The sequence below is a fragment of the Rhamphochromis longiceps genome, linkage group LG11, assembly GCF_057381845.1.
Source record: "Rhamphochromis longiceps isolate RC_006_pf linkage group LG11, R_longiceps_female_GT1.1, whole genome shotgun sequence".
Classification (NCBI taxonomy): Eukaryota; Metazoa; Chordata; class Actinopteri; order Cichliformes; family Cichlidae; genus Rhamphochromis; species Rhamphochromis longiceps.
Window position 1 is genome coordinate 37,955,894 of NC_140567.1, and position 22,130 is coordinate 37,978,023.

Consider the following 22,130-nt stretch of genomic DNA (forward strand, 5'->3'; position numbering starts at 1 on the left):
ATTTAAATGAGCATTTCTGAATATCAAAACATCTGCATATTTACCAAAAACCCCAAAAACAACAAAGAATCAACCAAACCAACTGCATGAATACAGGTGTGGATGTGTGTTGTAGGCAGTGTTCCAGTTGAACCTGTTCTCATTTTGGACAGATGTTGAGTTTGTGAGCTTCTCTCAACTTAACGTCTGCAATAATCCCTGAAGAAGCTGTTTGGAGCATCACTGGATGTTCTGCCGTGCAGAGAAATAAAAGTGCAAACCTTTGAGCTGCAGGTGAAGCAGCTATTCGACTCTCATCATGGCAAAGCTTCTCTGAGTGGACTGTAGTTCCCGTTTACAGCCAAAAGGGGGCACTGCTGCACCTCACAGACCACAATGTGATTCGTCTTGATGCATCTCAATCATCCAGGTAAGTAAATCTCCAAAAGTTGATTCTGTTCATCAGCATTTTGTGGGAGAAACGTTTCGTCATCATCATCCAGGTGACGTCTTCAGTCTCAGCTGACTGCAGGTCTCAATCTTATAAACAGGATATTTGCATATTGACTGAAACCAGCCCACTGAGGGAACAATGGGCTGGGAGGTCAATGGTACTCATGGCCATTGGTCAGTGGTTGTTGATCAATGGTCATGAGAATTTGCATAATTATGATTAGGGAACTTACCCCTCCAGGCCATTGTTCCTTCACTGGGCTGGTTTCCTCCTCCTTCTTTATCCATCCTGCTTCGTCTTTGTGTTGGTGCCACTGTCTCCAACCTTACATCCCAGCAGCTCTCACTAACATCTTCTAAACCTTCACGTTCTGATTTTTTCTCTTAGTAATTTTACACTGCCTCTGCTGTTTGATCATTAACCTCAGACAAAGACAAATAAAAATATTTTATTACACAAGCAGAACTTAAACATCCAAATAATACAAAACTGCAGAGATGCTCAGATAAAAAACAAAACCTGCTGCAAGAATCCATATAAACAAACAGGAAGTGCCGCGGGCAGGTAGTTGATGATCGATCATTAGTGAGGTCATCGATGACACTAATGACCATCAGGAAGTGTCCCGCTGTCTGGTCCTGTGTGCCCTCAGCGGTCTGGAATGCAAACAGAACATGTTCATTATGTTTGACCTTAAAGAGAAAAACCATTCAACCTGTGGAGTCGCGTGTACAGCCCACAGGGCCAGGTGGCCCACGGGTTTCTTACATGCTACCACAATTTCCCACAATTTCATGTAACTTTAGAGGATTGTTGTAACTTCTGGCTCTTTTTATTACCATGCATCCACATATTCAAACCACTAAAGGTTATTTAAAATGGCAGAGGGAGATGCAGGATGCTGAAAGGAAAGACTGCTCACAGCAGTTTTACAGGAAGTTTGTTTTGGTATCAAAACCATCAAACTCCTAGATGAATACTGAACCAATAATAAACTAAACAAGAAAACATAATTAATATAAGAAAATAATATTGAGTAATACATTAAAAAGATGAAATATTAAGTCAGTTAAAAACCAGTTAATATTTTCTGCTTTTTATGTGACATTTTTATCTCGGTGTCTATCTGCTGTGTTCTGCTATCATCGTGATGAGTCTCTGTTCTCACCTGGTGGCAGGTGGTTCTTTCCTCCGGCAATCAGTTCCAAAGAAGAAGGACGGCCAATCCTAGTGTGAGGACCAGAATCGGCTGACCAGTCCTCGAGACCTGAGAGAGGTCACACAGAGGTCACACAGAGGTCACACATATTTATATTTGAAGTTTGTGACACAGACACATTTTTAAAATATTTATTCTTTTGTTATTTGTTGTATTTTCATTCTTTTTTCATTCTGTATTGTGAAGCACTTTTGTGAAATTCGTGAAAAGCGCTATATAAATAAATTTTACTTACTTACTTTTTTTTTTAAACTTTTATTTAACCAGGAAGATCCCATTGAGATCAAAAACCTCTTTTGTTTCTGTGTCTCACAGTTATAGAAATTACTCAATTAAACACAGGCAGCAACAACACACATGCAAAAATAAATGGAAAATAAAATGATAAAATAAAAATCAAACAAAAATTTGAAAATTCAGTTAAAATGACAGTCAGTCTAATTGAAACAGTTGCATGTTATTGACTTGGCCTCAAGGATTCTTAGTTTAGATTTAAAAGCACTTAATGTAATGAATTCAGCCTTTTCTGCAACGACTGTATCGACTGTAAAGTGCGTGTATTTAAAATATTAACTGTAAAAAACAATCTTTTAAAACTTTAAACTTGTCCTCCGACCAACAGCCAGCTGAGCAACATTTGTCTGCAGTTTATACAGAGAAATAAAAACAGTGTTTAAAAAGACTCATTGCTGACCCCTCGTGGTGAAGCGTGAAGAGAATTGCAGGCAGATAGTCAAAGGAGCTTGGAAAGAAAAGCGTCTGGACTTCTTTAAGTTGCTTGAAGACGTTTCACCTCTCATCCGAGAAGCTTCTTCAGTTCTAAGGTCAAATGGTGGAGAGTCCCAGATTTAAACCCAGTGGAAGTTTCCCCCCAAAGAGGGACAAAGGACCCCCTGATGATCCTCTACCTAATCACATGAGCCGAGGTGTGAAAATGGGTGTGGGTCACAATCAGCCAGGGTTTCGGGTGAGCTCATTGTGAAACCTGGCTCCACCCTATCATGTGATTTCCTGAGGTCAGATGGCCCAGGATGTGAGTGGGCGTTAAGGCGTCTGGGGAGGGATCTCAAAACTGGATTATAGATGGCAGAGAGTTGGTGTCGTAAACCCCCGCCTCTGTTCAAAGATGGTCGCTCACAGTGGACATAGATGCTTCTTTCACTCCTCTTTCAAACCATCTGTCCTCTCTGTCCAAAATGTGAACATTGGACAGAGAGGACAGATAGAACCAGCTGTTTAAAACAGGCGTGTCCAACTCCAGGCCTCGAGGGCCGGTGTCCTGCAGGTTTTAGATCTCACCCTGGGTCAACACACCTGAATCGCATGATTAGTTCATTACAAGGCCTCTGGATAACTTCAGCACATGTTGAGGAGGTCATATAGCCCTCTGCATCGGCTGTGATGGATCAAGGACACATTTAAAACCTGCAGGACACTGGCCCTCGAGGCCTGGAGGTCCCACTCCTGATTTAAAAAGTAGATATTGTTCCAATTTCCATCTTTTTATTCTTGGCCAGATTCACTGTTCACAATATTATTGTATTATTTTTTTGCAGCTCAGTTCATCCTCTCATAAACAAAAGATTTAAACTACTCTTAGTGTGGCTTCTGTGCTTGACATGACCATATAACGAGACTGGTTCTCCATAGTAGGAGGATCTGAAAAAAATCTGTGTGAAACTGAGTGTTTCTGAAGCCTGAGACTCACAGTGATTGTACGTTTCAGGTTATGTTTCATTGTGAACATTGATTTAAATGAAATACTATGATTCTGTCCTTTCCCAAAACATGTGAACACCAAGGAAGGAACAAATAAAAATGTAATTTCTCACCGTATTCCTGGGATTATACACTTTATTTTCGGGAACCTCATTTGGGATGATCATGGTAGCGGAGACTTCATTGTCCTCTGCGCTGTTTGTGGCGTTATGAGCCATGGTCACTAAGAACACAGACACAGGAAGCACAGATAGGGCTGTCAGTACTGCAAAGTGCTACTTCTGTTGTTAACAGTCGCTATGCTGTGTGGCTCCTGTGCTGTTACCGTAGTAGTAGTCAAAGGTGGCATTGTAGTCATAGTCGTCATCGTATTCAGGTGTTGGTGTTGGCGTGTAGTTATCATCTTGAAGACTTCCTGTATTTCCTGTGGAGGTAAATAAAGAAGAAACATCAACGTGTTGAAAGATGGATTTAAGGGAAAGAGTCTTTTTTTTCAGTGTATGTATGTATGGCATAAAACGTAGCATACAAATAAGTGAAATGTTAGCATAAAACGCGTGGTCCAGATGAGCTGCTGAAGTTCAAACTGTGGTTGTTGGTGTCAGACAGGCTGGTCTCAGTATTTCAGACAATGACACGAGTCCCAATTCATGTCTCGCCATGCTTGCTGTTTTATTTTGAAAGTCTCTTGTTTCCACGTTCAGTGTCTTTAGTTTTGCTCCCGTGTGGTGTCATGTTCATTGGTGCCAGCTGTGTTTCCCAGGTGTTTCTTCTTCCCTCATTCTCTCCTGTGTATTTAAGTCCTCAGTCTCTTATTTCACGCTAAAGTTTGCATGTGCTTGTTTAGTTTCTGTTCTAGTTTTCATGCTTGGTTATGCCCCTGCCCTGTTTTGTATTCATGCATTCAGCCTAATAAACTGCTCGCTTTTTGTTATACTTAGTTTCTTCTCTTCTGCGTCTGCGTGGCAGGAAGCATGGATTTATCCTGCTTTGAGATGCTGAGGGTGTAATCGCGTGTTGGACGTGATGAAGCTTTTCTCTGTTGCAGACACACATCCTCATTTTATTATGAAAAGAAAATCTAAGTGACTGAGAGCGGGGACTTCAAAACTCCTGTATAAAAGAAGAAAACTGAGGTTTACCAAAATCCCCTCTCTCATTTTGTTTTGTTATCTAATATCTACATTTAAGTGGATGTGAGTACCGACAGTCCTGCTCATATACCAACGAGACGGTGACTAAAAATCACTTGAGAGTTAATGATTTGCAGCTGAGATTGCACTCCGATTACACACTCGGGGTTAGACTCGGGGGACTTGGCGGTAATGTGATCACCTTCCTGTGGTTGTATTTTTAGACCTCGTTTACCAGAACAATCGGCCACTTCTGGTTTAACCGTCTGTTACGCACATTTTTAAAGACCTGATCATGAAAGAAATGATCATCAACAAAGCAAATATTATATTCCCTTCATGTTCACTTCTCTGTGTTCATAATACAAGACCGAAACATTAAGAACTACAATTCAGCCTTTTTCTTTAACCTTATGGGAATTACAGAGACATTTCCATTTATATTTAGTCTCTAAACTAAGAAGGACAATTTTGTCCAGAATTTATTTTTATAATATTTTATAAAAGATATAAAATTCTAGGATGTATTAGGAAGAACCGTCATCTAGTTATTTAGGTTTGGAAGATGGCTTTAAGGGAAACAGTTTCCCTCCAGTAAACTGGTTTTTACCAAAGATTGACACATTCAGGAGGAAAGCTGGAAAATAAAATGGTTAGAGAGCAAAGGATGGACGGATACTGAAATGACAAACTGAAGAACTGCAAGAATAAATAGTAGTTTATAAAGTTCTGGAATGAATAAATCTGAGAAAAAAAACCTGCTTTCTAGTTTTCATGGTAATATTTTGAATATCAACAACAGTTGGTGCAAAATGTTATCCAGGAAAAAACAGAAAAACACTTTTATTGTAGGACAATTAATGAATTCAGTTGACACCATGAGCGCAACAGCAGACACTCTGAGAGTGAAAGTGTTCAAAACAGACATTTCCTCATCAGGCTGTGAAAATGTGCCGCAGCACGCTGGATGAACGAGCGCTTCGACTCATTCTGACAGCTTGGCTCAGAGACTCGCCTCCCTCGGTGAACTTGCATGTTTAGATAAGAACGAGGACTCAAACGCTCCTCCTCCACGGGCGTTACCATATGGACTGAGACGTGTCGGGACCCGCAGAGTGAACTCAGGAACTCAAAAGAGCATTTACCATCAGCTTAATGAAGTCAAAGCTCACTCCATTAATGTTCTTTTAGGAATCCTGAGAGGTTGGCCTTTAAATACTTAAACTTTTTAATTATTTATGTAAAAAGGTCACGTATTTGGGGCGGGGGGGCTAAAACTTGAAAAACTTGAAGCTGGAGGACTGATTCTTGTCTACTTGCATCCACAATCTTTGCAGATCGTTGAATATGTCGGTCTGTCAGCAGGTGATATATCTCCCATCTCCGTCCTCACCAACTCGCAGGTCCCAGCAGTTTGGGAAACTCTTGCTAACTGTGTTTAACACAGTTGTGGAAGTGCAGATCTGCATGTCCACATGTTTTAAAGTCAAAATTATAAAACTGGTCCGTGCATTACTTCTAGTGTTCAGCTCCTCATCAGTCTATTTGACTCACTTTTAGTTTATTCACCAAATCTTGCTTAGGGTCACAAAAACATGAAGGCTTAGCGTTAGCTACACGCTAAGGTGGCAGAGTGTTGGTGCAACGGGTGGAGAGTCTGGACCTGATCTTCTCAGACACACTGGGGGGGTTTGGAGTTTGCGTGACCCATCGGTGACCTGCAGGCTGTGCGGGAGATTACAGAATTACCACCATGAAATGTAACAAAGCAAACGTGTTGGTAACTGTTTCTGTGCTATTTGATGCTTTGATCTGTTCGCCAGACTCCAGCTCTTGTTTATACGTCATAAGCAACTAAAGTTACTGTTAATTCACTGGTTGTGACAGCTTGCTGGTTCGTGATCATGAAATGTCTCATCTGTTCGTATTACTGGACATGAAGACTCATGTTGCACACATTTTGATCTTTGTGTTTTGATGGTATCGTTGACAGACTGTGAAAGCAGAGACTTTCTGTCTGATCTCATCCAGGAGACAAAGTTTCACAATTCAGCTTGAAAAAATTCACTGGAGGGCAAAAATGAATCAACCTGCAGCTTGCTTACAGTTGGATGCACTCCGACTAACTCCCTTCATTATCTGAAAACACTAAACTAATGGAGACATCGAAAAGGTTCAGATGAAACCCAGATAAAGCTTTTCCCATCTTTACCCTCAAGGCTAAGCTAAGTTAATCATATCCTGGATCCATTCATTAGTTTTAAGTTTTAGCTAATTTTTTTCTTTTACTTGTTTGTCTTAGACACAGTATACTAGTCAGATACTTATATGTGGAGATATAACATGTTTAAAACAAGGTATGGCCTCCTCAAGATGTACTGCAGGCAGTCACCCTCCTGCACGTGGACAGCATGGTTTGCTTTCGAGGAATCGCTCTCCATTTCTGGATGAGTGCAGCCTATAGGTGTGTGATGGTAATGGGCTGTGGCTGAATCTCATATCGCATCAACCCAGTGAGTCTCAGGCATGTTTAATAGGAGATATATCAGGTTTAAATACTGACCATTGGAGTGTGTGAGTGTATGCTCCTGATCCAGAAAGGCCTGTGTTGCTGTGGCAGTGTGCTGATTATAGATGGTCCACCAAAGCATGGTGGCACTCATCATGCCTGTTGTCTATAATGTGAACCAACGCTACAAAGTCCACAGTGGAGTGTTAGAAAACAAATTACCAGTCACTCCATTGACTAACATCAACAATCACTGCTATGCAGATGATACTCGACGGCCTCTCCTGCCTCACTGATGTAGATACTGTACTGTATGTATTCAAATGTCCTCCACCTCAGTTCCAGCTTCAGTTTCAGCTTCTCTAACAAAGTCCGTCGGTACATCGCCCTCCTCGGCAGTAACAACGTCCTCAATTATCCAGGTAAGTAAATCTCCAAAAGTTGATTCTGTTCATCTGGACGTCACTTGAATGAGTGACAGATGGTTCTCCCACTGAAATCGCGACGTCCAGATGAACCGAATCAACATTTGGAGACCTGCTAAGAACCCCGTTATCATCTTTGGTAACAGACGCTTATTTAAAGAACAAAAAGGAAGAATTACATCTGAATTTTGCATCTTACATCTCAAACTCATTCAGTCTTTTTGCCTTCACCTCCGAAAAATTGCAAAAATCAAACCTGGAACTTACTGTCAGTGTTCCTGTGACTCATCCTCCACAACTGGTCTCTAATTGGTGCAGAATCCAGCAGCCCGGCTGCTAACTAAAACTAGCCAGTGCTCACATATTTATCTTATTCTTGCATCCCTTCACTGGTTTGCAGTGAAACACATACAGTTCTAAACTGACAGTTTCATTTGATATTTGTGTTCAAATATCTATACTTGAATTTAATGTTCAGCTTCTTCGTAATATTATTAAACTGGGTCGTTTGGTACCGGGCCACGAGAGAAATTTATGGTTTTCAGGGTTTTTATTGTTAGCTCAGTTTCCCTGGGCCTTTTCCCGTGTTGTAGTTGTGTGTCTTATTTTGAAAGATTGGAGACCGCTGATCTAAAAGATCAAAAAATGTGCTAAGAAATTAATTTAAAACAAAGATTGAAAACATATTTTAAAAGATTTTGTTTAGTGCACATACAGAAGATTTCTCCGTACAGGTTTGACGGGCAGTTCAAATATCTATGGATGTTTTCACAACTGACAGGAAGCCGGGTACTGTATGAGACGGAGCGGCGGATTGCTGCAGAGATAGAGTTCAACTTTCCATTTGCACATCAGTGTGTGCACGAACCCTCATGAGCTTTGGGAGGGACTGAAAAAATGAAGTCACACATGAGTGGCTAACATGAGCTTCCCTTGTGCAGAGGTCAGGCTCATCCTGAAGCTATGACCATATTTAAAAGAACATGCTTGGAGTGTACCACTTTCCAGCTAATCATTGGGACAGTTCAGTCTGTTTAAGTTGTTAAGTCAACAGCAGTACCCACTGACAGTCACACCACGTGCACCCAAGCTGATATTCCACCTTCTCAAATTACTGCAACTACCCCTGAGTGGAAACCCCTTAGAGATGAGGTGAGGACCTGCAAAGGGAGGTTGGCGTGGAGAAGCAGCTTCTTTGAGTCCCAAGCAGTCATTTGAGATCAGGAAGCCTCCTGGGTGCTTTTTGCCCTGAATATTTTCTCATAGAAGATTTCAGTATAGAATCAGAAGTCGCTGGAGAGACTGCAGATCTTGTCTGGCCTGAGATGGCTTTGGTTCCCCGGGGGAAACTAAAAATTCTTTGCTAGGAGGCAGGATGTCTGAGATAGTCTGCTGGCACTGTGACTTTACGCTTTCTACATTTAAAATAATTTTTTTCCTCTGGGTCATTACTGTTAGAGCTGCTGGTTCTGGGCCCAAGGTCAGTCCCTGAAGCTGAGACAAAGCAAGTGGAAGAGAATCATCTGGATTCAGGGCTGAGCCATGCGTACGATTGGAATTCATGAAATATAATTTAGAAAGGAAAATAAAGGAAAGGCTCATTTCAGCTCTATGACTGCTGTCACATCGTGTGTGTTTAAGTGTGGAGCTTTTTGAGTCACTGCTTTATCCACAGGAGTCAGGTCAAAGGACCAGACGCTTGTTTAGAGAACAAAAAGAAGAATTACAGCAGTTTCAGCTCTCTGGGCCTCACCATCTAACCACTGGAGACTTTTAGAGGAGTGATCGGTTTAATGATGCAGCTAATAACGACCCTCAGGAGAAATCTAACTTATGACAAGAAGACAAAATTATGCTGAGATTTATTTATTTGTTTGTTTGTTTGTTTGAAAATCCACTTCATGAGAAAATAAAGATTTGTTCCATGACGTGAATTTCTCATGTCTGATTATAATCTGAAAACAGACTAACTACTGTCAAAATGAGTGTAGTGGAAGAAAAGGTCCTAACACACTCTACTGATGACACCACCAATCAGAAAGCGCTTCCTTCATGGCTTCTTTGCCATGGCAACATGTGGTGCGTTGGACAAAATGTGTGCTGCAGACATGAAATACACTTCCTATTGAAAAACACGAGTTACGTGCTGACTATCAACCCGAGGAGCAACACAGTAAAAGTCCCAACACGCCTGAGGGACCACACACTCAGCAACCTTCACTCCTCAGGCGAAGACGCGACCATGAAAGCAAACAGGTCTGATAAGAGCTTCATCACATAGCCCCAAACTCATCCACCCTCTTATTTAACACCTTTGCAACATTCATATCATTTTATTTTTAATAATAAGACAAAGTTACATAAATAAAGTTACTTTTAATTCAAATGTAATTTTTTAACTTGAATGTTTAAGTCTTCAACAAAATGATAATAATAAAGTGTAAGGAGAGGTGATGTCATATCGGAGGGGTGTGGTTAGGGTTATGTACAGCGATAAAGCTGTCATCACTACATTTCCTGGAAAATAACCCACAACATGGTGGCAGAGACACAACTTTACTCTTAATCTGAAGAATGTATCAAATCAACTAAAGTGGGCGGATCTTTGAAATGACCTGATTTTCCTTTATTATTAACTAAACGCTGATGTGATTATTTTGACCCAAGAGCTGGTCTTTAATCTTTGACACCATCACAAATGCACACAGTGACAGGTAAGGACATGTAAGAGCTGCAGGAGGCTTTTTACAGCATGATAACCTGTACCTGAAATAAAGCAACACACCTGTCAGCAGTTAAAGCTGGGGCCGACTCCCTGCATGAATATTACATTTTAGCTCGTTTATCTGTGCTCTGCTTTCTTAAAACCTCCTTTAAACTGAAGATATTTACAACACAGAGACTGGAACTAGTTTAGGTCAAAGGTCGCGGGTCACTTACCACGGCAGGACGGCACTACCAGAGCGAGCCAGAGAGAGATGGAGAGCAACACGTTCATTCTGGACGAGAGACACAAACTTTCTGAGAGAAAGAGAGAGCGTGAGAGACAGCCAGAGGGAGGAGGTGTGTCCTCAAACACACTCACCGAAAAGTAAATTCTTCCCAGCAGAGAGAATTTTGTAACGAGTCCTGACGTGGTGGGTCAGACTCAGTCTGCATTCACACTGGTTTGTCTCTCCACAGATGGACACTGTGGGGTTTATTAAAGTGGATCTAAAACAAAAACAAACACGTCCTCATAGAGCAGTATGTAACCAGCTTGTTTTAGCCCCTGTCCATTTAAGGGACTCAGCCCACTTTCTTCTAATTGGAAGGCTGTGAGGAAGCCCACAGAGGGGCAGCACCAAGTGCATATGAGCCATTCTTAAACTGTAAATCTTCCAGGCAACATAATTACTCATTGTTGATGCAAATGGAACTTTTCAGATGCGCCTGCACATGTTTACGCTTGAATCTCATCAGGAATATGAGAGTGTACAGCTTAAAGATCCACAGGTTACCTGCTTACTATCGGACAAAGTGTGGATTAAGTCCTTCAGTCACAAGCTGTGTATAAACAAAGCCCATCATACTGAGTGAAGCAAGAAACTGTGCATAAAAGAAAAAATGCAGCCACCTTGATGTCATCTATTGTTTTGTGGACTTGGGTTTTGAAATGTCAGCTTTAGTGATTTGGCAGGATGCAACCAGCTAATGCTAGCTTACTTAGTTAGCAAGCTGCATCCAGAAACTGTATGCATGCAATGCAAACACACTTGATAGCTGACACTAAGTGCAAAGTAACAGACCAATGAAATACTAGAATTTCACTGATTAAAATTGGAGCTCAGACATATTAATGCAAATAGCAGCCATGCTATTTGGGCTTTTGGAGCCAGCCTCAAGTGGCCACTCGGGGAACTGCAGTTGTTGCTGCTTTGTGTTGGTTGGTTGGTAGGCTTGGCCTGCAGGTACGAAACATTGATGTAGCCAAGATAAATTACCTTCCTGCCGTCAAAGCATCTATCTTTGACACCTCTATCATATCTCACTGCATCACTGATTTATCTGGAGCACAAGTCTTGATACAAACTTAAACTGAAAGTTAATTTAGTACAAAGCAAATCCTGACATGCAGAGAGAGAGAGTGTGTGTCATCAGCAGAGTTTTTCCAACATCTCAGTTTTACAGAACCAGACATGCAAACTCACTGTGTTCACTTTTTAAAATGTTTTTAATAACAAAAATGAATGTATCTGTACTGTACATGTAGACAAAAACAAAGAAAACTCCCCCATAAATCACACCTCTGTCACAGGGTAAGTACATGAGCTCATCTTATTCCCATGCAAACAGGAGTATTTGTTTAAAATAAAACACCAAAATTATACTTTCTCTTTTCAGGTATCCTTAAAAGAGAAAAATCGGAAGAGTTTTTGGGCACACCTGATGCCACATGAGGCGCTTATAGGGATAATAGGAGGTGTCCAAAGTGATCAGGAGCTAAAAGGAGCAAAGATCTGGCTCCAGTTAGCTCCTCTTCCTCTTACCATGTGAGTCTTTCAGGCAGAACCTAGTTGGCAGCACTTTGAGGTCAGACGTTAAAGACGTAGGCGCTTCTGTTACAGTGAGAGTGAGTTGGAGTTTGGGGGCATTCTGCACTCTGAGCTTTGTCTACAGCTGTACACCTGAGTGCCATGAGGCTCATCTGTGTGTAAGAGCAGCAAACTGTCCACACTTTGATGTACACATTTTGTATGACGTCAGGAAATTGTTGCCACAAAATAATCAATTTTTTGAGTCATTTCCACAGTCAAACATTAGAGTTGACATCATCATGTTGTCAAGTTCATTCATTTAAATTTGTTTCTTCTATTTAGAAAGACAGTAGAAGATATCAAACACATTCATATTTTTGGAGGCTTTTCTAATTGTTTGAATGTTTTCCATTCATTTCTATTTAAATATATTCGATGAGGGGGCTGCAACTCGCCACAACTTAAAGTTGGGAAATTATCCAATTAATTTTGAAACTATGTATAAAAATGTTTGTACCTTCCAAACAGTTAATGCAAAAAAAAAAGTTGAATAAAAGCTGAAAGTTTTTTTTTAATGATGGTGATTTAAAATCTGTTGGTGAACAAAACTAAAAAACCTGTCTGGCCAACAGATGCTGGACCATTCACACCAACTGAACCAAGAAATCCCTTTAAAACCTTTGATGACTGCATATTTACATAAATTATACTTATTTTGATTGTATATCTTTATAATGAAGCCGTACAACCACGTAAATGTGAAACAATCTGATGACCATCAAACCATCTACCACCTTATTGTGTATATCATGTCATCATTACAAGAAACACCTAAAGAAACCCAGAACTGTCTCAGTAACCTCCTGCTGAGAAACACACTGCAGGATATTCCATTATACGGGACTAACTGGTAATGAGTTAATTACCAGTTAAGATACTGTGTTACAGGTAAATGTGATGATGTTATTTGAGCTAAATATGTTCTTTAAGCATCTGCATGATGGATGGATCCTTTACATGCTGTTTGCTCAACAATCGCCTGACCCCAGTTCATGCAGTCTTCTAATTGGAAAACTGTGAGGAACAAGAATGCGATTGTAAGAAGAAAAACGATCCACCACATGAGATCAACGCACCTGAGAAGACGCTCACACAAAGCCTGCAGTGAGAAACTCCTGTAGCCACAGACATGTTCGAGCAGAGGGTAAGTCGACTCCAACCAAGCAGCCGGCGCTCGATTCACTGCTCGTTCCTGCAGCCGTAGGTGTGAATGAGTAATGGTTAGCTCTGACTGCTGACCTGTCTGGGATGAATCTCACTTTGCAGCTGGTGTAGGCTCTTATAAATATCCTGATCTTGTTTTAATAGTCAAATAGAGATTATGCTTATTTACTGTGTTTCATTGCTCTATAACGTCTTTAGGGTTGTCACAGCACATCATCACTATCTCTCTCTCTCCCTTTCCTCCTCTTCTGTCACACCAACCCTGCCTTCACTGCCTCTGTGCCTTTTGTTTTTACCCAGCAGTGACGAGCATCACCTGTGGTAGTTGTTGCTAACCTTCACCAGTCCATTGATGATCCTCATACTTGTTTGGCACTGAATGCCCTGCCCCATCCATCTGCATTTGGCACGAGCACGAGGAGTCTCATTTAAACATGGTTGCACTCCTGTCAGAGTTTGACTTGAACAAAGAGCTGCAGATGAGTCACTTGGCTCAAAGTTTCTTATCCTGAAAGCTTTCATCCATGTTTATCTTCTAATTAATCCAAACACAAAATAGGTCTGAACCACACTGTGCACTCCTTCATGCTTCTGTAGCCACGGAGCTAAGAATCATTGTATTCATTTAATCTTAGTTTCATTTCATTTATCCCTTTAGCGTTCCAGTCAACCAAATGGTAGAGCACATTTTCACTGACATTCACCTACCTTGTTGAGTCTTTGGTTTTTCATCTGTAATGCCAAAGAAATCCACCAGAAGGCGCTGTGAATGGAAACTGTTGGCTCTTCTCTCCCAACCAGGGAGTCAGAAACAAAAAACCATCCAACATATTTTGAGGGTATTTGATGAAACTAAGGTAGGAAGATATAATTTTTTGATATATGGCAGTTAGAAGACTTATTAAACAGATATATGTCACTTGACAGCATGAAAAAAGTGAAATTAAATGTTTAATCATTTTTTTAAAAAGTGGTGAACCAAACGGTTGATTTGTCCCTTTATGGTGCCAATGCTAACATAACCTAAATGTTATTAAAATTGATTATTTGCCATTTTGTTTATCCATTGCTATTGATAAATCACATTAAGTGTTAGCAAAGCAAGAATATGCTGAAAGAATTTCCTCAGTAAGTCTTTTTTGTAACTTTCTGAGTTAATATTAGTAAATATGGTAAAAAAAAAAAAAAAAAAAAAAAAAATGACATGTGGAAATCACAAATATCACAACTGATTAGCTTTTGACCAAATTACAGTAGCTGGTAAATTAATATTACTAAGTATTACTAAGAAATTATAATTTGATGTTGATATATGGACGCTAAACAATTATATGGCTAAAAATCACATGGTCCTGTGGCATGACACTCATGACACCATCCACCTTCAACCACAGTGTGTTTGAGTTCATGGTTTTATGGCACTCTCCACCAGTATATTGCCAACAAACCAGATGAGTGGGGCTTTAAATTGTTCACCTGGCATCATCCACGACTTGCTGCTGTGTCAGGAGGATCTACATTCTTCAATGCTCCCCTGAGTGAAAAGGAACACAAGCTCCCTTTAAGGGGCCAAAGCTGTAAAAAAAAAAAAACACTTTGCAAACCCATAAAAGAACCTCAGCTCTTCACAAGTTTCAGCTTGGTCCAGAACTTGGGGGTCAGGTGCATTGGTACTGTATGACCAAACTGCACCGGTGGAGCTCCCCTGATGGCAGACAAAGACCTGATGAAGAAGGGCCATGGAGCCTGTGATTACAGGTCTGATGAAGGTCTGATTGCAATAAAATGGTTTGACAAGAAATGTGTCAACCTCCTAAACAAGGCCTGTGGGGTTCATGGTTCTTTCATCGGTCAAAAGGTGGAGCAAAGAGTCCAATGCAAAGATCACCATCCCATGCCCATCACTCATCCCTGTGTATAATTATCATATGGGAGGAATTAAACTTTCTGGTATGCTATTACACCTGTATAAGACAAGTTATAAGTTACAAGTTAAGGAGATGGCATATCCCACTGTTCGGATACATCCTTGACTTGAATACCTGGTCTACAAGAGGGACTGTGCCCTGCTGGACCAGAAACTAATGGCTCTCAAAAGGTTTCCGCCTGGCTGTGTCTGAACCAAGTTAACAAGCCAGCATCTAGAGTTGGACAACCATGAGCCAGCTCTTAAAGACCGCAGAATCAATGCTACACCCTAAGACCCCAAAGACAGAAACCACAAGCAGATGTGATTGATTTGCACTTTTTATTTTATTTTTTAAAAACAAAACTGATTTTGCAGAGTAGCATTCAATCAGAAGTGGCCTGAATGTGAGTGTTTTGTGCTGCAGCACATTTTTCACATTTGCAGATGAAAACTATGTATTTTGTTGTTTGATAGAATACTTTCCTTGGAAAACAGCAATGTTCACTGGCATGCTACTAGAAATAAACTGTATCCGATGGCCTGGACAGTTTTTGTTATTAATGTAATTATAATTTGGCCCTTTATTTGATTTTTTCAACTGTATTATCTAATGTACTTGTATTTGCATGACATTTCATACTTTTACCATAAAGGGACATCTCAGCCGTTTGGTTGAGATCAATATTTTAAAACTACAGAGTCTAATCAATAAAAATGTATTGATTGTGGTTATTACTTACCCAAATCAATATGAAATGCAAACAAAAAAGTTTTCCATTGCTTTTTTCTTGGTGAGGACATTAAAGGGTTATTCAGATTAAATCAGTAAAAACTGTTTATGGGAAATGTGATCGTTCTTTCCTGTTGCTTAGTCTGGTATTTCATACAGAACCAGGCCGAACCTGCCATCAGACCCTCTGAACAAGCCTCAGCACCAGACATGCAGCAGGATCAGCATGCAGTGGGTTCTTATCTGCAGCTTGAACACATGAAACTCTCAGCTGACATCAGCAGGTGACCTCACAGAAACAGCTGTTTGCAGCTTGTTGTCCGATGCGTGCCTTTCTCTGTGTGTTTTTATTCCTGCTGTTTATTATTTATATTTTATTCCTGCACAGCTGGTGTGGAGCGCCCACAATTCTGTAGTGCATGTACAATGACAGTAAAGGGCTGTTCTATTCTGTTCTAGTCTATTCTAATGTCGCCTGAAGCTGATTGGCTGATTGGCCAGCAGTAAAAACATGCCACCACCACTGCTGATGGATGTGGGAATGAAGCTGAGCCGGGACCTCAGACCGACTCTGTAATGTTTTTCTCTTTAGCTCGGGGTCATAGGTCACGCTGACTGTTTGTGGTTGTGATTAACTGCACTCGGGCACTCACGCTGCAGTCTGAGGTCCCTCCTTTAAGACCCCCTTGAGGTCCTGGGTGCAAACAAAGCTGATCAAAAACAGTCAGTCTTTCTGGACTTTTTTTAAACACACTGTGCAGATAAATTTTCTTTTCTTTGCCAGACGGAAAACTTGCGTGTTTATTTTTGCTTGCCGAGCCCGTGCATCTATTCAGCTTTTTATTTTATTTTCAGTAAAAGACAGAGGGAGCTGCTCTGGTTTACAGCTGTTTAAAAAGGCTCTTTATGCTCGTTGCATTTATACTCTCCTCAGAAAACTACAAGTGGTGAAGACATAAAGCAATAATGAGCATATCTGGTGATAGACTTTAAACTTTTACTTTAAATTGTGAATGCAGAACTGGTACTCATGCACAGTGTTTCGCTTCCTCCCGTGTTCATTACAGGGAGTGCAGAATTATTAGGCAAGTTGTATTTTTGAGGAATAATTTTATTATTGAACAACAACCATGTTCTCAATGAACCCAAAAAACTCATTAATATCAAAGCTGAATGTTTTTGGAAGTAGTTTTTAGTTTGTTTTTAGTTTTAGCTATTTTAGGGGGATATCTGTGTGTGCAGGTGACTATTACTGTGCATAATTATTAGGCAACTTAACAAAAAACAAATATATACCCATTTCAATTATTTATTTTTACCAGTGACACCAATATAACATCTCCACATTCACAAATAAACATTTCTGACATTCAAAAACAAAACAAAAATGAATCAGCGACTGTTGCGAGATCGATCAACTTTAGACCAGACAACAAACGACGGAGGCTCTGGAAAAGTGCAATCAAACGATGAGTTTTATTATCACAGAACAACCAACCATCAACATAGGGATTGTTTTGCTCTGACAAGAATACATTGGGTTCTGGTTTTATAGGACAAAATATCACACCTACGTCAATACAGTTCAAAAATACTTGGTGACAGACGGGCAAAAGTTCAACCCGTGCAGACAAGGGTACATCACGTACACTTCTATTAACCCTTCACCGACATATAACTTCTCTTTTCTACATTGCTTGCCTTTTAGGGTAATAACTTCAGGTCTCACCATCTCCGAGAGCTAATAATGGACCCTCGTCATTAATCACTAAGTAGAGTACTTTTGCAGCCAGTCTCAAACTGAAGCAGAAGACGCTTAGGCCTTCGCTCAGACCTGCTACTAGATTAATATGTGTATCGTAAGCGTGCATGCAATTAACCTGCTATGTTCTCATCTCCCCTCAGCATGTATCATCTGGACACTCTCACCAGTGAAGCTTAAAACCTTCTCGAATGGAACATCAACTCTAACCAAGCACATTCATGCATTGTGTATAAAATGAACTCAACCTATAAAAATAGAAAGGTCAATGTGATGACAGACATATTCAATGCAATTTTATAAACCCTGCAGGAAATATTACTGATAAATGATACTGTAAAACATGTTATTAATACATTCTTCATAAGGCAGATTATATGGTAGCAATAAAAGAATCTCTGAATCCCAACACGACCAATATAGCCACCTTTCTTTGCAAGGACACTCAAAAGCCTGCCATCCATGGATTCTGTCAGTGTTTTGATCTGTTCACCATCAACATTGCGTGCAGCAGCAACCACAGCCTCCCAGACACTGTTCAGAGAGGTGTACTGTTTTCCCTCCTTGTAAATCTCACATTTGATGATGGACCACAGGTTCTCAATGGGGTTCAGATCAGGTGAACAAGGAGGCCATGTCATTAGTTTTTCTTCTTTTATACCCTTTCTTGCAGCCACGCTGTGGAGTACTTGGACGCGTGTGATGGAGCATTGTCCTGCATGAAAATCATGTTGTTCTTGAAGGATGCAGACTTCTTCCTGTACCACTGCTTGAAGAAGGTGTCTTCCAGAAACTGGCAGTAGGACTGGGAGTTGAGCTTGACTCCATCCTCAACCCGAAAAGGCCCCACAAGCTCATCTTTGATGATACCAGCCCAAACCAGTACTCCACCTCCACCTTGCTGGCGTCTGAGTGGGACTGGAGCTCTCTGCCCTTTACCAATCCAGCCACGGGCCCATCCATCTGGCCCATCAAGACTCACTCTCATTTCATCAGTCCATAAAACCTTAGAAAAACCAGTCTTGAGATATTTCTTGGCCCAGTCTTGACGTTTCAGCTTGTGTGTCTTGTTCAGTGGTGGTGGTCTTTCAGCCTTTCTTACCTTGGCCATGTCTCTGAGTATTGCACACCTTGTGCTTTTGGGCACTCCAGTGATGTTGCAGCTCTGAAATATGGCCAAACTGGTGGCAAGTGGCATCTTGGCAGCTGCACGCTTGACTTTTCTCAGTTCATGGGCAGTTATTTTGCGCCTTGGTTTTTCCACACGCTTCTTGCGACCCTGTTGACTATTTTGAATGAAACGCTTGATTGTTCGATGATCACGCTTCAGAAGCTTTGCAATTTTGAGATTGCTGCATCCCTCTGCAAGATATCTCACTATTTTTGACTTTTCTGAGCCTGTCAAGTCCTTCTTTTGACCCATTTTGCCAAAGGAAAGGAAGTTGCCGAATAATTATGCACACCTGATATAGGGTGTTGATGTCATTAGACCACACCCCTTCTCATTACAGAGATGCACATCACCTAATATGCTTAATTGGTAGTAGGCTTTCGAGCCTATACAGCTTGGAGTAAGACAACATGCATGAAGAGGATGATGTGGACAAAATACTCATTTGCCTAATAATTCTGCACTCCCTGTAGAAATGAAACCTGCTCCAGAGGCCTGACAGAGACCTCTCCCACCGTCTCAGCTCCACACGCTGAAAACACTCAGAAGTTATTGATAACTCACAAATCACAAAAAACAGAAAGCTGAAAAATAAAGAAATGCACAAAGAAACGAGTGAGTAAATACAAAAATATGCAAGAACAGGTTAAAAAAATAAATGTATGGGAAAAACTAATTTTAAAAGATGTGACATAAACTAAAAACAAAATTAAAATCGAAAACATGATGGAAAATAGAAATGAAGTGAAAATAAAACTCAAAATAAAATTAAATAATCTTTACTTACAAAAGTGGAATCAATTATTTATCATTTAGTCATTAAAGTCGGTTTTTCTTTTTGTGGTTTATTAAATTCTTTATTTTACTTGACTGTATTATGTTCAGCTGTTATTACATTTAGAAAAATGTAAGCACATTTAAACTGTGTTAATTATGTTTAATGTTGAGCTCTTTTGTAAACTCCTTTGTGTCATTTCCATCCTGATTTATTATGTTGTTGTGTTCTTTTACAGGTTGTGTTTGAGCGACACTCCTGTGAGTCTTTCCAGCTTTGTGATGAATAAAGAACATCTTATACAGTGACATCACATCCTGTCATTGTGTGTGTGTGTCTGACGGTGGTGAAACTGCAGTGACCTGATTACTGTGATGACACTTCGCAGCACTGTCTCTCCTCAGTCCTGCAGAACGACTTTATTCCTGGCCAACATGAAGCTGCTGCCTCTCATCTGCCTCAGCGTCTCCGGTAAGTGTTTCTTTTTTACCGCTGCCGTCTTTCACATCCTGCAATAATCTATATAATCAATAATCATTTCCTGTAATGATTAGCTGCTTTAATATTCAGATCAAAGGCTGAGCCACATAAAATCATTTTACAAAATCTCAGTTTTTTAAAAATAAAGTTCCATTAAAAACATTTGTATGAGTTTTTTCTGATGAAAGTTTTTCTCTTTGGGGAAACTGGTGAAAGCCTAAACCTGACCACAGCTGGGCAAAAACATCTGGGGTCTGACAAAAACATCATTTTTACTTTATATGATAATGTCATCCTGTCCCACATTACCGTCTTTGACCATTTGTCTTGTTTTGCTTATGATGTGACTTATTTTATCTTTTAACTCGTTGTATGTACAACTCAGGCTCTTAATGAATATCATATTCTAGCCTATTTAAATGTTTAACTCAGCGCTGCTGGCACGGACGCTTTTTACATTATCCACAGAGATGCATTAGTATCGATCAGCACTGGCAGAGCTCACAGGACTCGTTGGGAACAAAACTTCACAAGCTCGACCCGAGTCTTCTTTCCATTTTCAAAAGCAGAAGCAGCCCAACTAATCAAAGTTGAGTTAACTTCAATAATTACTTCCTCCAAACCATCAACGTGTCTTTTAGACCCCATTCCTACAAAACTGCTCAAAGAAGTCCTGCCATTAATTAATTCTTCGATCTTAAATATGATCAACTATCTCTAATAATCGGCTATGTACCACAGGCCTTCAAGCTGGCTGTAGTTAAACCTTTACTCAAAAAGCATCTCTAGACCCAGCAGTCTTAGCTAATTATAGGCCAATCTCCAACCTTCCTTTCATATCAAACATCCTTGAAAGAGTAGTTGTCAAACAGCTAACAGATCATCTGCAGAGGTTTATTTGAAGAGTTTCAGTCAGGTTTCAGAGCTCATCACAGCACAGAAACAGCTTTAGTGAAGGTTACAAATGATCTTCTTATGGCCTCTGACAGTGGACTCATCTCTGTGCTTGTCCTGCTAGACCTCAGTGCAGCGTTCGATACTGTCGACCATAATATCCTATTAGAACATGCTGTAGGTATTACAGGTACTGCACTGCAGTGGTTTGTATCATATCTATCTAATAGACTCCAGTTTGTGCATGTAATAGAATAGAATAGAATAATCCTTTAACTGAATTTGGGAATTCGGTTGTAACAGCAGCAGAATAAAAGCACATTTACAAACAGAACAGAAACAATTTTAATAGAAAAAAATATTTGATTTACACGAGAAGCTAACATGGACAATTGTTACAAAAACAGAGTACTGTACTCGCTCACCATCACAATCGTTACACAAGTTTTTAAAGTATAAAACAAATATTATTACTTTAGTCCAGATAAACGGAAAAAAGAAGAAACCTGCTTTGAGGCCTTTGCATTTGCAGCTGAGTGAATCTGAGCAGTGATGAAATCTCTGTACTTACAGTCACCGCTGGAATACACCTGGTTCAGTCTCCTCCTCGTGTGACTGTGATGTCAGGGTCAAAGGTCAGCCTCAAATGTAACATCACTGGGACTGGTGAAACACATGGCTGCTCTCGAGTGACATGGCTCCATATCAGGCAGGTGAGCGGTCTCAGTGCCACTCCTTGGTTTAATTCTCGAGTTCAGAGCAGGCTCTGTCTGCTGGAAGTCCCCAGAGCCACCCAGCAGGACGCCGGCATGTACTTCTGTCTCTACATCGATGGGGTCACGCCAGTGCTGGGCAGCGGGACAACGGTGACGGTCACAGGTGAGTGGTGGTCTCTTTATAACACTTCCTGACTCACAAGTCAAACAGATATTTGCCTTGACCCACTGGGTTTTGGTTCTTCTTTTTATTATCCTAATAACAATAAATCTGTTACAAATTTTTTATATATTTAAACAATTTTAGCTTTTTAGGAACCAAGGAAACAGCTCAGCTCAGTGATAAAGTGATAATAGTTGAATAAGAAGGCAGCAGCAGAGCGCAATACTGAAAAATTCTTAGTTATTACCACTCTATTACTAAAGTAATAACCGGTAAATACACACATAATGTCATGGTAACAACAGCTGTTACAGCCGAGTGATGACACTCTTAAAGTTGTATAATTGGACA

General features: G+C 40.3%; 1 protein-coding gene across 1 annotated transcript; it reads right to left on the reverse strand.

The window, feature by feature from the left end:
* Positions 1-867: 867 nt before the first annotated feature.
* Positions 868-10,515, reverse strand: LOC146659970 (uncharacterized). Its single transcript, XM_085421936.1, has 5 exons — positions 10,379-10,515; positions 3,697-3,795; positions 3,485-3,594; positions 1,602-1,700; positions 868-1,089 (listed from the first exon to the last, which is right to left on the reverse strand). Exons 1-4 carry the CDS (start codon positions 10,434-10,436, stop codon positions 1,632-1,634), a joined length of 336 nt encoding a protein of 111 aa, XP_085278062.1. The 5' UTR covers positions 10,437-10,515; the 3' UTR covers positions 868-1,089; positions 1,602-1,631.
* Between the last annotated feature and the right edge of the window lie 11,615 nt (positions 10,516-22,130).